At 38.7% G+C, this 14,618-nt stretch overlaps 1 protein-coding gene across 1 annotated transcript in view; it reads right to left on the bottom strand.

Moving 5' to 3' along the window:
• SNAP91 (synaptosome associated protein 91) overlaps window positions 1-14,618 on the bottom strand; it is a 70,986-nt gene that overhangs the window by 27,788 nt on the left and 28,580 nt on the right. Inside the window, exons 8-14 of the mRNA XM_061991480.1 lie at window positions 13,572-13,678; window positions 12,212-12,253; window positions 8,220-8,290; window positions 7,813-7,818; window positions 6,857-6,884; window positions 4,960-5,069; window positions 3,645-3,745 (exon numbers count right to left, since the gene is read on the bottom strand). Coding sequence (XP_061847464.1) covers window positions 3,645-3,745; window positions 4,960-5,069; window positions 6,857-6,884; window positions 7,813-7,818; window positions 8,220-8,290; window positions 12,212-12,253; window positions 13,572-13,678 — 465 coding nt within the window. The remainder of the gene's footprint in view (window positions 1-3,644; window positions 3,746-4,959; window positions 5,070-6,856; window positions 6,885-7,812; window positions 7,819-8,219; window positions 8,291-12,211; window positions 12,254-13,571; window positions 13,679-14,618) is intronic.

Raw genomic sequence — 14,618 nt, 5'->3', positions numbered from 1 at the left:
CCAAAACTATTTGCTACAACAACTTGTGAAAACGAACCCATTTGGACTGCTACATTCTTATACTGCAGTTAAAATAGCCTGAGCTCAACAACTACCTATTTACTATCCATTAGCTCAGCAGTACTCCTAGATTTGTTGTATACATAACAGGGCCATGGGTTCATCTGATCCACACTGAACAGCAAGCACAAAGGCCAGGTGTTTTGCTATGGGTCAGCAGGTAGGAAGCAAAACTCTTTGAGCAAGCGCAGCTCAATCTTCACAAGTTTGTCTTTATTTTACAACACTTGTTAAAAAGGCACCATGAAACCACATGTAGATATTTTCATAATTGGTTCCTCGGGAGAGCTCTGCTTCAGACTGACTGCACAAGCTGGGGTAAGTCAAAACACCACTCTGAATGAGCATAACAGTATATTAAAAATGCAGCACTCTGGTATCTCATTACTGCACACCAGGTGGATGTCTCACAGTGAGACTTGAACCAACCAACTGTTGGCAAACTTTCACCTTCCATTAACTTATTATTAAATCAATTTTTGTTATCCAGTTGTGTTAGAGATCACAATACAGTGAAGTTACAATTATGCAGCATTGCAGGCTACACTTATTCTTAATATGGGAAGGATTAAAACCAGTGTTTTTCTGTATAGCAATATTAAGTAACAATACTAATAGCAAATACATGTTCTAAAGGCACACTGCAAGGTACTTCAGAGTAGAAATTCAAGTCAGTTTGCTTTCACATCCAAAAGTCAGATCTGCCAAGGATGCAGAATTTGACCTACTATATTTTTTGTAATAATACAGTTTAATTTAACTGACAGGTGCCTATCTGTTCACCTTGTGGGTATGCTGCAGTTAACATATTACCCTACCTTGATCATCTCCTGTTAGCACAGCAAATCAGACTTTCACAAGTTATAGCTAATTTGCTAGATAACTTATGGTCAGAACTCATTCAGACATAAACTAAGTATACAACAAAATATACAGTGTGCTGTATATACCATAAAGGTACAGTCTACTATACAAAATATACAGCATGTCAGAACACATAGACTCTACACTGCCAGTCAGACTGAGAAAGCAGGAGCATTTGTCAGTGACACATCTTCCTAAGGTTTGTGACATGTACAGTGCCAGTTTGATACTGCATCTTGAAGTATCCTTCACATTTTTCCTAGCTATTCTAAACTGCAGCTTTTTTTCCCCAGCTTTTTTCCCCCCTACTACTTATTTCTCATGAATTCCTACATTAATTTGCTGTGGGCCAGAGGAGTTTTCCAAATGAGGAGGCTTAAATAGCAGGGAGGCTCTGTTACACATTGTCCCAAAAGTCCTGGGTGGCAGGAAGGTCTTGTCCAGCCTTCTAGTCAGAACAACACTACATACAACATCAGACAAGGGCAGTCACAGTTTTGTCTAGTTGGGTCTTGAAAAATCTCAAGGAATAGAGCCCACTAGCTCACACTGGGAATCTGCTTCAATGGTGCTCTACTCTCCAAGTGAAATCATTTTTTCCTCATGTCCAATCAGCCTCCAAAGCTGCAATGTTGCTATTACCCTTTACTATAATCAAACATAATTTCCACGAATATTTTGGCTCTGCTCTGTAATTTCCCTTTCAAGTAATTGTAGGCCACTATTAAATCTCCTTTAGCCTCCACTTTGCCAGATGACAGAGTCCCAGTTTCCTCAATCTCCCTCTGCAGAGATGTGCTCTAGCTCCCTCGAGTCCTGGTAGCCCTCTGCCAACTGCCTCACCCTTCAACAGAGGAGCCCAGAATTGGATATAGTATTCCTGATGTGATCTCACCTGCACTAATCAGAATGCTCTGTAGTACCTCTGGGACTGTACAATTTATATTGACTACTGGCTTAATCCTGCAGATACAGTTTAAATAAGCCTGAAAGGTTTTCTCATCACCAGATGAAATTTCAGTGTTTTCACACCAAAGCCACTCCAGTTATCACTTTATGCATGTCTGACATGGTGTTTGGTAATTATTTAAAAGAGTTCAAAAAAGAAAACAGTAAAAAGGGGAAAGGAAAAAAAAAGGTAAGATTCCAGTGCAGTAATATGTCATCACACCTGGGCTCCTGACAGCAGTAAAGCAGGCAAACTTGAAGCTTACTAAGTTAGCAAAATGCTATTCTGAAAGATAAGATTGAAGTATACTTGAAGAGGTTAGTGATAATCCTGGCTAAAAGGAAAAAAGTTACTCCATAATGGAAAAGGACTGGTGAGAGAACTAGGTGCACAGGTGCACTACTAATCAATTGTAAAGTTTTCACTAATTCAGAAGAATAAAAACACCTGAGTTCCAAGCTAAGGGTGTTGTGTCCAAGAAAGCAGAGTCAAAAACCAAATAAATCAGCTTTCAATTGCAAGGCAAATCTGTATTTCACAATTTTAAAGGCTATTTACTCTGCATAAATGAGCAAGTGCTCTTTCAAGCATCTCAAAAGCTTGTGTTGCAGTACTTGGCAATGACAGGCAAATGGGATGCAATAGAAAATTGCAGGTTAGTCCCAGATATCCTAGAACAGATGACTCGTTGGGCTTGCTTTCTGGGTATGATTACATTTCAGTTAATAAAATCCACACTTCTGCAAAAAAACAAAAAATCAATTCAATAGATTAAATAGGAATATGCAAAACGTGGTCTACATGTCAGCCATAGCTATGCTCTCATAATGAATTGGCTGAGATACAGTGTCATCTTTAATGAAGTAGAACTACAGAAATAGGAAATGCAGAAGCCACTAGTACCCAGTATCAGCTTTCATTGCAGAGTCAGCATGACTCAGTGAGGCATTCCTGCCATGAGAGGGATGAGTTCATTAAGCTGCCACACGAGAGAAGATCTCTGCTTAAGATTACACCACTGTGGGTTTACAACTATGTAAGTAAAATCACATTTACTGGTCTAATTCCTTGTCTTCACAGGACAGAAGTGAACACTGCCTACATTTATTAGTCCTCTTCAGATCACCAGCTGCTAGTGCTGCTTGGAATAACATGCTCAGTTCACCACAGAGCTCAGATTTCAGAGAGCTGGTTAGGTGTTCCTATTTGAAAGCACTTAGCCCTCTACTTCTGTTTTCATGTTCTTACGTGTACTTCTACATGAAAGATTTAAACAAAAATGTCTTAAGGGTTGTCAGAGGTAACCACACTTGCAACAGAACTAATTTGCCACCATTTGCTTTAGATGTGTTTTTGTTTTAAGAGACATTTTTCATTCTTCTCCTACTCTCCTGTGGGCTTTGTTTTATAAACAGAAGAGCTGATTTCTCCCCTCACCTTGCCAATAAGCACATGAGCAGTTCTAGTTCTTCCATTTTCACATGCCTATCCTACCTGTTCACCTTCAGCCATTCCCCTCCTGCTCACTTTTAGTCACATAATACTGTCTCCCCCCCAGCTTTGCAGTCAGGCCCTTATAAGCAGCTTATACTATTATGCATATACTTGGAAAAAGGAGTAGCCTTGTGCTGCGAAGGGATGCCTGACTGTCAGGTCAGCAGAAGCCTGGGAGTGAGCTGGGAATATCCTGTACTAGCAGAGAAAAGAGCCAAGTTTCAGTTCAGCCAGGCAAGAAGACGGAGAAGAGATGATGACAGTGAGGTTTCTCTACCTCCCCACGAAGTGGCTCCAGCAGGGGCTGCTGGAGCTGCCTGCCCAGTAGCGGCAAAATCTGGCTGAAGGTCCAGAAGATCACTGGATAGTTTGGAAGAACTGCCAAGGAAAGGGAGAGACATATTAAATACTGTAAGAATTCATCCATTTTAATCAAGTTTTTTAAGCCCCCATGATTGGATTGTAGGAATTACAAATAGTTTAATTTGGATGGCTGATGAAACCATTGAGAAAGACTTTTTTGTTTTCAGGCCTTACGATTAGAGTAGTTGCCATAAACACCTCTCCTACACTAAGTGCCAAGAGTATATGAAACCCTAGGATGGGACCTTAACTTAGTTCTATTACTTGATAATTACAGACCTATGAGACTTTTACAATCCCTAAAAAGTCAAACAAACCAATCAAAACTCAAACAAAAAAATCCAAGCGAAAACCCCAAATCCCAGGCGGTCTCTAAGAACCAAGTACATAACTGCTGTGACTGAAAACAGCTCCACTCTACTTCAGCATTTCATTGTGCCATGTCAGAAAGCAAGAAACACTCATTTCTAGGCATTAGGTGGAATACAGTTGGTAAAACCTCTGTGGCTTAAGCCTGCCAGATATTTTAAACAAGAGAAACTCTTTCTTCAGTGAAGTAATCCATCTGATATTTAACTCAGTCACTTCTCCAGACTTCTGGTTCAAACAGAGAATCATAGAATGGTAGGAGTTGGAAGGGACCTTTAGAGATCATCTAGTCCAACCCCCCTGCAGAAGCAGGTTCACCTAGATCAGGTTGCATAGGAACATAGACCTTTTACATATGTAGAATCATAATGCTCATTACAATGAGCAACAGCAAGCAAGATTCAGACTTTGTCATTGGTCAAATGTTAATTTTATATTTTAAACCCCAAAAGTTCATTATTTCTGTGCTTCTTTAGCTGATTTGAACAGCAAGAAAAAGGAATCTTAATTCAGCAGCTTTAGAAACAGAATACTCAAGGTCAGCAACAACTACTATGGATTTACACATTACTTCAGTCTATTGATTGAAGTTTGTCGGGAAGTGGTACAGCATCACTACTACACTGAAAGCAACAGAGTAATCATAATTTTATCTTTTATTTTGTTAGAGTTCATCCATTATCTATCCTGGTGCACTAATGTAGTTGTATGCTACTTACAGAGTATGATGTATGCTACTTACAGAGTATGATGTATGCTACTTACAGAGTAAGCAAAATCTTGCAGGCAAGCCTCCTGTTACAGTTTTAACTTTGGCATCTACACCAAGCTCAGTAACCCAGACATGCTGTTTAACTGACCTGACTGGAGCAGCTGTAGATGAAGTTGCAAAAAGATCAACTGGAGGAGATGTATCAATAGTTTTTGCTGGAGTAGAACTAGGAGATGTAACAGTTGTGGCTGGAGAAGACTGGAAAAAATATTTTAAATATTAGATTCAATATACCAACATTTGTCCACAAACAACTCATGCACAGATTCACATAGTTTAAAAATCAAATTTTGACATCATATTTTCTTACTGTGAGCTGTTCCCCCTCTCTGAAAGAATTTAAGGGTGACTGAGCTGCTGTCTGAAGGTGATGGAGCTGAGAAACTCCAAGGTGAGTTCACCTAGCAATGCCTGTCTCAAGAGGAAATGTTTATTTCATGCATTTAGAGAACCTGCAGACACCAGAGACACCAGCAGTTTTAGGTCCCTTGGGATCAAGACTCACGCAACATTTAGACAACTAACTAGGAGACTTGCGATCTGGAGTTGACTTACCTGCCTTTTAAAATCCTCACCAGGGCAATTAACTTCCTGTGTGTCAAAGGATTCTTGGCAAGTTCCAAAAAAATAGTTTGCTCCACAACAAATTCCTTCCTCTCAGTTTTAAGACCATCTTGAAGATGGGAGAAACTACGTTAAATAAATCTTCAGACTGAAGAGTCTAAAGAGCCATCAACAGTGGTAACACAAAAGTCCTTGGGAAGACAGCTCAGCCTATGATTTTGTTTCATTACCTCCTCCAATTCTTGACAAAGATACCTTAAGTATGGCAAGGACAGACACCCAGGAGCATACATTGCAACTCTTTGGTGCACTTGAAGACTCAAGTTACCTTGAAGAGTGTTAATTTAATTCCAAAAGACAATACAAGCTTTGTTACAGCAATTCACATGCTAGAGAGATCCTTTCCTTAATCAGCAAAAGCAAGTCCTACATTTAGTAGTTTGCCATTCCAACCACTTTCAAGAAAGAAAAAGAAGGGTGCATTTGAAGTGATTTTCTTCTGAGTTCTGCTACTGCCATCCTACACTCACAACTCTAGCAAGAGATGGTTATAAGCTTTCTAGACTGTCTTCAAGGCTTTACTAAGGTTTAAGACTGGGACAGTCCAAATTCTTCATGAAAATCAGGGAAGAGGCGGTTACTTAAAGTTGAAAGAACATTTAGTAACCTCAGCCATCATGTAGTTCAATACTGTGGCACTTGGTGAGAAGAAGAAAGGTTGTGTTTTGTTTTTTAAAATAGCTTTTTGGAAAGATCTGTAAGAGCTTTTAGTAGAATCAACCATTGAAGTGCCACCTTCAGATTCAGAAATTTTCATTAGGTTTTTTTTCCTGCACAGCACCTCTGATGAGACACAGAACTATGGCACCTGGCAATGCTTCAGGGATACGAGGAACTACTAATATCATAAAGCTCATTAGTTTATCTAACATTCAAAACCAAGATGGCTTCACTGGCAACTCTTGCTTTAAAATTAAGGCAAGCAGTCTCATTAACAAAGGTCAATTCTGAAGCTAGGTATTTTGGATGACATTTTTCTTCCTGTCTTTTCACATGAGCCTAGTTCTAAAAGAAATTCCCCCTAAAAAGCTGCAAACGTGGTGAAGAATTTGGAAGAGAAATGGTATGGAGAAGCTGAGACAAAGATATGTGTTTCTTATACTTCCACACAGCAGGATCATCCAATTCTGTCACAGCTGCACTGCAACCTGCACTGCTGTAAGCACTACAGCCCCTCAGATCAGTGAAACACTTTTACGGGCCATTAAAGGCATAATTCTGTCAATTATGCAGGGCCTAGGTGGCAAAGTCTTAAAAGCAGATTGGGAGACAGAAATAGAGTAACTCTTTATGCCATTAAGATGTTCTAATGCATATACCCTGAACAAGAATTAACTAGTATGGCAATTCACAGTATTTACCTTGCTCAGAGGAGAAGGAGCCCCAGATCTAGGAAGAAAAAGGGGGTTTTCAGATAAGTACACTTTTGAAAACTATATCTCTGGTCATGAAAACTCCTGCAAAAAGACCAAAAACTAAACATGACAGCTTTCTGAGGATCTCTATAATTGCATGCCCTCCTCATTTCTCAAACTTTCATGTGCTGGTTTAGACATGGAATGCAAACTTCAAACCTTAAATTTAATCTTTTAAGCTAATTGGTATCACAGGATTCTTCTGCCTCTTAAATAAGCCTTTTAAATGGAAAAATAAAAGGCAGAGATGCATGCAAATGCCTTGCTTTTAGGCCTACAGGAGGCAGTAAGAAAGAGTTACTGGGGCCAGATGTTACCAAATTATAAAACCATGCAACAGCAGCACCTATATGGAAGTAGTTGTCTAACATAAGTCTTCTGAGGATGTGTCAGTGAATTTTCAAAGTCTACCACTCTTCTAAAGAAAGTCAGAGCTACTTTAAAATAATGCCATTTAAAACAATGGAAACAGTTAGTTGGAAACTCCAAGAAAAAAGTTCTCCCACATGCAAGAAAAATCCCACTAACCAACAGAGTCTAACCATAAATTAAAACATACATCAGTGCATTTGTTTACTTTCACTAGTATAAAGTACAAAAATACTGCTACATATATTCAGAGCTGCTTTGATCTAAGAGATGAAAGGATGAGTTGAGTTAAAACTGCACTGAACTAGCATCCATCCTATAGGTTACTTGAGTTGAATAAGTCTTAGAAGCTGTAGAACTGATTAGAAGATCTGAAGCTGCAATGGAAATGACCAAAAGTAACTACAGTACTAAATACAAAAGCAAGTATCAGTATAGGCACAATTAAAAGAAGATATCTAACTGATCAAGCCATCTTACAAAAAGCCATAATCATGTCTGCATGCAAGTGATATGTAAACATATGTACTTACCCTTCACTAAATTGCAAGGAAAGCAACAGTAAAAGAACAAACAGAGGATTAGCTTAATCCTTCCTAGACTTAGCCATTACAAATACCTAGTAAGAAGATGCAAAGCCATTAGAAAACAAATAAATTTTGATAAAAGCCTTAGCAGAAAAAACAGTTCCTTCTAGCAATTTACATAGTTCATTTTACTTCATTTTGGAAAATATCTAGTTCCATGTGTTGTTTCCCCAAACCTCCCAAGTAAGAAATAAAAAAGGTGCCATTCAGATGACTTTGTAAGGGAAAGGAAAAAATCTAGTCTTATCAGTTTCCAGCTAAGTGACAAAAGGAGGTCAAGGGAGGCAAATCTGAACATTAGTCTCACATTCTTACTATTATGCCTTGATACACGGTACAACATATACACCTACTTGTTGCCAGGTTTTTTTCCTTCCAGTGAATTTAAATGTTGCTCAAGGGTCTCCATAAGACTGCTAGGAGCCTTAAAAGCAAAGAGAAAGAGAAACTTCTAAACATATGGCGATGACTTAATAATAAGAAACCTAGCACCAACTTCACTGAAGTCCACCATGTGGATGCTCATGCTGTTATTTTAGTTACACCAATGAAAACAGTGGATTTCCATGCTAGATGTAGTCAAGCAAAGACAGCTTTTGAAAGATGACATGTCCACACTTACAGAAACATTGACCTCTACTAAACAGTACCTGAAGCCTAAATCCAGGTTGTGCTGCTCATCTTGCTCTGAGACAGCACAGGCATCCACACCATTCATTTTAAGAGTAATAGGTGCAAGGCCAACCTTTCAGTTTTGGTTTTAGTCAGATCTCCAACATTTCTTTTATGAACAGAGGGTTAGGTAATATTTAGTTTTGTTTAGTCTGCAAAAGTCTTTTCCAATGCCCCCCAAACCAGGTATCTTTGGTTCAAGACTCCCAGCATCACATAAACTTACAGCTGTTTCTTCTCAAAATGGTAGCCAGGCACTGAGCCCAGCAGCCAACTCAAAATGCAGAAAGATTAGTATTTTATCCATCTACAAAACCTTTTTGAAGCCTCCCTGACCTTAGGTTTTACTTTGAGCAACCCCACTGTGGCCAGGTAATACCCCCAGGCATGCACTTTCTATTGCAATGGTACATAGGAAAAGTAGTTCATAAATGCTTAGCTACTCCAATATAAAAGTATAAAAATAGAGTCCAAGTAAGTAGACTCCTACAAGATCAACAAGCAAGGAGAAAACTCTTGAGAGACACAACAGAATGTAATAGTCAAGTATTTAATTGTGGTTACTGGTTCATCAATAGAACAGTCTTTAAATGGGGAATTCTTGTTATCAACCTTTCAAATCCACCACAGTTCCTGACAGCAATACCTAAGGTGGCTTTTCTGTAAATAATGTCTTTGATTTCAGGGTATACATATGCATCAAAGAAGTCAGTATGTGATATTTGAAAATAGACTATCCACTTCTCCTATGTACAGTATGCTGAAAACCATCTGGCTTGCTAAAACAGATGTTTCAGGATGCTTAGTACCTCCTAGTACCAATGCACAGCGAAGTGTACGTCTAGTTTATGCATATTAATTTTGGCATTAAACCTGAGCAGTTAGGTAACACACACAGACCTAAAATGCTCAAAAAGAAATCACTGGGTGATGGCTTGAGTTTAAATATGTTGCACATACAAACACAATGCAGAAACATCTTTACCACTGCTGCTTTTATAGGCATATTCATTCAATTTGAGCACCAGAATTTGGTTAAACACAAGTGACAGTTACAATAATTATCCTGCAGCAAGAAGATGAGTAAAGGCTCTCATTTGTTTAAAGATTCAGACTTCTATGAATTTAAGAAGGCTATAGCATAAGATACAAGTTGTGTCTATTGAAACATATAAGCAGAAAGCTATGTTTAAAAAAAGAATCCATTATTTCCTGTTACCAGTTACTTCTACACACTTGAAATAGTTTTCTAATGTATTCACAGCTTTCTTAAAAGCCAACAAGGTAATACAAAACTCACCCATTAAACAGAATTCACAGAGGAAGTTTCAGAAAATATCTACCCAGATGCAACAATTTTGCAATTAAATATTGTCTGGAATTTGCAACACTGATTAATCTAGTGATAGATTAATCTATCACTCATCATCATGGTGGAACCTTAAATATAGGTTCCCCACTAGCTATTTAGGGCAAAACTGCCATACTTTAAGAATTGCTAATAAATAAAAATGAGTCAAGCTCTCCAGCTGCCAAGCTGCCTCCTCAGTTTCCAAAACCTTGCAGCCAAAATAGGAAGTCCAAAGATGACAGCTATCAACTTGTGTTTTGGTCCTGTGACCATTTGTTTGGATTTACAGAGTATGTCACACATCAAGCATCAACAAAACCAGTTTCTTGTGGAGTACTACTGGCTATTGCCATGGCTTGCTTTAAGAATGTAGGTATACCTCTGGCATTATATACAATTATATATTACATATTATATTAGCTTAAATTCAGCTTTATTATTCACCTTTTATTTATTTATCATTAAAATACCCTGCCTAAGTCTTGTACACAATCTACAGCATGTTGCAGATTAGCCTTAGCAAGTGAGTCTCAAGCAGTCTTTGGGAGAATACAGCTATGAGGCACTACTTGAGAAGACCACTGAAGTGGGTCAGGTCTAGTTGGACTACACAATCACTGTGGATCCCTTCCTTCCAAAGGAACTGTTCTATTCTATTTTAAATCATTAGTTGATGAAGTAAAAGGGACCCTCCAGCAGCAGTAACTAGGTGCCACTGAGCAAGTACAGTATTGACTGACAACACAGAGCAGGGCTTGTGCAGTCCCAGTGGGCAGCCATGCTAGCAGGCTGACACAACACAAGCAGAAGTAAATAAAAGTGCTACAGGAATTTATAAAGCATATTTCATTAAATGAGTTTAAGTTGAGTTCTTTTGGATCAAGAACTTCAGTTCTTGACTGACTGGATCTTGTTAAAAAAAGAGCCCCTGAGGTAGAGGGTTGGGTGAACATAGTAGTTCAACTGTTCCAGAATTGGGTTTGGTATTCCACACGATGCTAGACATCTAAGCTTTCCTCACATGAAATCACATGTTACAGCCTTGATCATCTGAAACCCATAAAGATTAAAACTTTCCACCTCATATGTCTCACTTTCAGAATTTTTAACTGTCTTTTTAACCAAAAGCCATTTAACCAAAACCACTGTCCTAACAATGATTTAAACCAGGCTTTCAAGAGGCACTCGAAACCTACACATTCATAGGTTATGAATATTTATGATTTACAAGTGCTGCACTTCTTTACTGGCATCAAAAGTGCCATGAGTGAGCTCTTTGTTGAGGATCTCTTCCTCCCAGTAAATATTCTTTTCATACTAAACAAAAAGCCAGGCACTCAGGTCAATTTGCAAGTGATTTTGAAAATGGACCAGCACAACAGAATTTAATCAGCTATAGCATAAGTAAATCATAGGATGGTAGGGTTGGAAGGGACCTTTAGAGATCATCTAGTCCAACCCCCCTGCAGAAGCACGTCCACCTAGATCAGGTCACACAGAAACGTGTCCAAGCAGGTCTTGAAGACCTCCAAGGAAGGAGACTCCACACCCTCCCTGGGCAGCCTGTGCCAGGGCTCTCTCACCCTCACAGTAAAATAGCTTTTTCTTATGTTTAAATGAAACTTTTCGTGCTCCAACTTCATCCCATTACCCCTTGTCCTGTTGCTACATACAATAGAAAAAAGTGATGCCCCAACCTCCTTTTTTCCACCATTTACATATTTGTAAATATTAATGAGAGTAATCTCATTAATGAGAGAATGGAGTAATCTCTTCTCCAGACTAAACAGCTCCAGTTCCCGCAGCCTTTGCTCATAAGGAAGATGCCTCAGTCCCCTGATAATCATGAATTTTGACGTTAAAAATTTTGATGCATGCTGGAAGGTCATACAAGGAAGATCAACAATAGAATCAAAAGTTCTGCATTTAAACTTCAGGTCAACTGTAGCTAGACCATGACAGTAGTCTTACTCTGAATTCCATCTCTGGACCAAGACTGTGTCACAGAGAGATTATGAAGCAAGTCACACTACAGACTCTATGTAGTCTGTTGTCAATAAAGAGCTTGAGCCCCAAGCTGTGAAAATCTGTCCTTTAGCAAAGAAAGAGCAGAACAGTTTACCCTTCAACTACAGGTGGGATTTAATCATGAAACATATTATTTTAGTTATATCAGTCTTCAAAAATAGCTTGAGGTAGTTGTTATTTGGGAGGGCTTTAAAATGTTAAGTGGTATGACTTCATTTACACTCCTGGTGCACTCCCAATTACAGAACTTTAAGTTATTACATAGATACTAAGAAAATGCTAAGAGAAGCTTACCTGTGTAAGATCAGGGATATCACCTTTGTCAATTCCAACTTGCTGTGGAGATAAAAGAGGTAAAAAAGAAAGTGCATTATTCCACTTCAGCAGGCACTAATTTTGACTAAAACTGTGGTATATTCTTCAACCTATCATGCACTTTATCTTTAGAAAAAGACTACAAAGTTAGCAAGTGCAGATGCTCATCTTTCCAGCAGCTATGTTCAACAACCTGCAGCATTCCCTTTTTTCTTTTCTTTACTTTTCTTTAAATGAATTAGGAGGAAAAAAAAAAGTTCTGTTCCACCCAGGGTAAGTTCCTGCTCCATACTGCAACCCAAACTTTCTGGTTATACACTGCTGTCTCAGAGGACACCATTAATGAACTGTCAAGCACATACTATTCAGTCTCCTGACCACCTGAATCAAATTCTCTGAAATTCATCCAGTGAGGAAATCCTAGAAGACATCACTAAAATGCTAAAGCTCAGTCACTTTGTTGTTCTGTCCTCTCCCAGCATTTCAAATACAGCAAGATGAGGCAAGTCTGCAAGCTTCTATTTAGTTGTCCTAAGCTTCACTAGGGCTTTTCAAAGTGCCTGTTGCTTTAGCTTTTGCAGAAGAATAAGCTCCACTATACCCTGAAACACTGAAGCATAGTCACTACTAGCCTTGTCCTCCAAAGCTGGCCTGTAGGCATCTAAAGTGCTCCACTCCCTGAAGTTCAACATTCATATCTGACGTTACGTGCCATTTAGGGGTCTGGCAGGTTCCTTTATAAACAGTTAAGTAAATTAGCAAAGAAACAAACCTTTCATTCATCTCATTACTGCTGTCCACTATAATGAAGCATGAAACATGGAAAACATTCATCTTGTGCCAAGGGGCCAACTACCACAAATGAGAGCCCAGAAAAGAGTTAATTAACCGCGTACAATTTGTATTATCCACATAAGAGGATGATAACAAGGATTAAACCCAGGAAAATCTCACATTCCAGTTAACTTGGAGTTGGTTGATTTACAAAGTCATTATGCTTTTATTCCAAATTGCTACATGTTTCTCTATGTTCAAGCTTGTCCTGGAATCATGCATTTATTACAGCATTTCCAGGAAACACTGATATGGTTGAAGTTGTGTCATCTGTTACATTACCAGGAAAGCTGAGGCTGTCTGCACAGCAGAGATGTGCTGAAGTCCTAAGCAGAGCTTAACTACTCCAATAAGAGCTGAACAAGCAGATTTAGGAACTTCTCTACTGCCTCACATTTATACACAGCGAGTCAGATGCTTAACAAGTGCAGTTATTGTTTTATATCAGTGCTAAAAAATTCAAAAATACTTAAGTGTCAGACTCTAGAGATTGGAAGTCACTTACCTCTGCAACTTTAAGAAACTCTGATACTCTGGTCATTCGAGTGAGAAATCGTTTGTAGATTTCAAGAGCATCTTTACATTGCCCCTTTTTCATTTCAAAAAATTTCTCTAAAGAAATAATTCAGCAAATTTCAGTTAAGATATCTTGCACCAGGTCTGTATTCATCAGCAACTCTAGTTTTCAGGAAAACCACATTTCAAGAATATCCCAGTCCATTAATATTTTTCTGCTTGGACATTAATGTAGTGGCATTCCTAGCCCTAACCAGAATTTAGAATAGGGTTTGTTGAGCTGCTAAAGAGTTATATAGACTGGAAATTTGTACCCCCAACCACTCGTAGCATTGTGTGTGATGCAAATGAGGTTTCAAAAATAAGAAGTAAAGTAGATACCAAACTTAAAATTCAAAGTCATTAAGCATACTTAAACATATATTAATATATATTCTCTCCCAAGTTGTCTTCAGTCCAAAGAACAGTACTTTTCCACTTGAGTAGCTCTCTTAAGTTGGTTTGTGTCCATTATCAAGCACAAGTGCCACATATTTCAGCTTTAATTTTGGTTTAAGTAGCAGTAGACAGTGAAATCTCATAGAACCATAGATTGGTAGGGGTTGGAAAGGAACCTTTAGAGATCATCTAGTCCAACTCCCCTTGCAGAAGCAGGTCAACCTAGACCAGGTTGCACAGGAATGCGTCCAGGCATGTCTTGAAGACCTCCAAGGAGGGAGACTCCATAAATTTCAATCCAATTGTTATACCCCACACATTTGTATCTGTACTATGAGCCTCCCATGCTTATAGTTTCAGTCAAAACACCTAGGATTTACTTGTAAGGAATCTCTGGAAAGCATTGCAACATGCATACAAATAAAATTGGCTGAGCTTTAGAGCTCAGGAACATCTTTTTGCCCATTCAGCCTCCATAATCTGTCTGTTCTTCCTCTTCTAGTTGCAGGCAGAATTTTAGGTCAGTTATGCTGGGCCAAGCATCCCCAGTTTTTAGCTGTCTTTTTAGACCAGCTGAAGTGCTCACAGGTTTTAACAG

The sequence above is a fragment of the Colius striatus genome, chromosome 2, assembly GCF_028858725.1.
Source record: "Colius striatus isolate bColStr4 chromosome 2, bColStr4.1.hap1, whole genome shotgun sequence".
Taxonomy (NCBI): Eukaryota; Metazoa; Chordata; class Aves; order Coliiformes; family Coliidae; genus Colius; species Colius striatus.
Note: the sequence above shows the minus strand (reverse complement) of the source record. Positions and strands in the feature narration are given on the sequence as shown.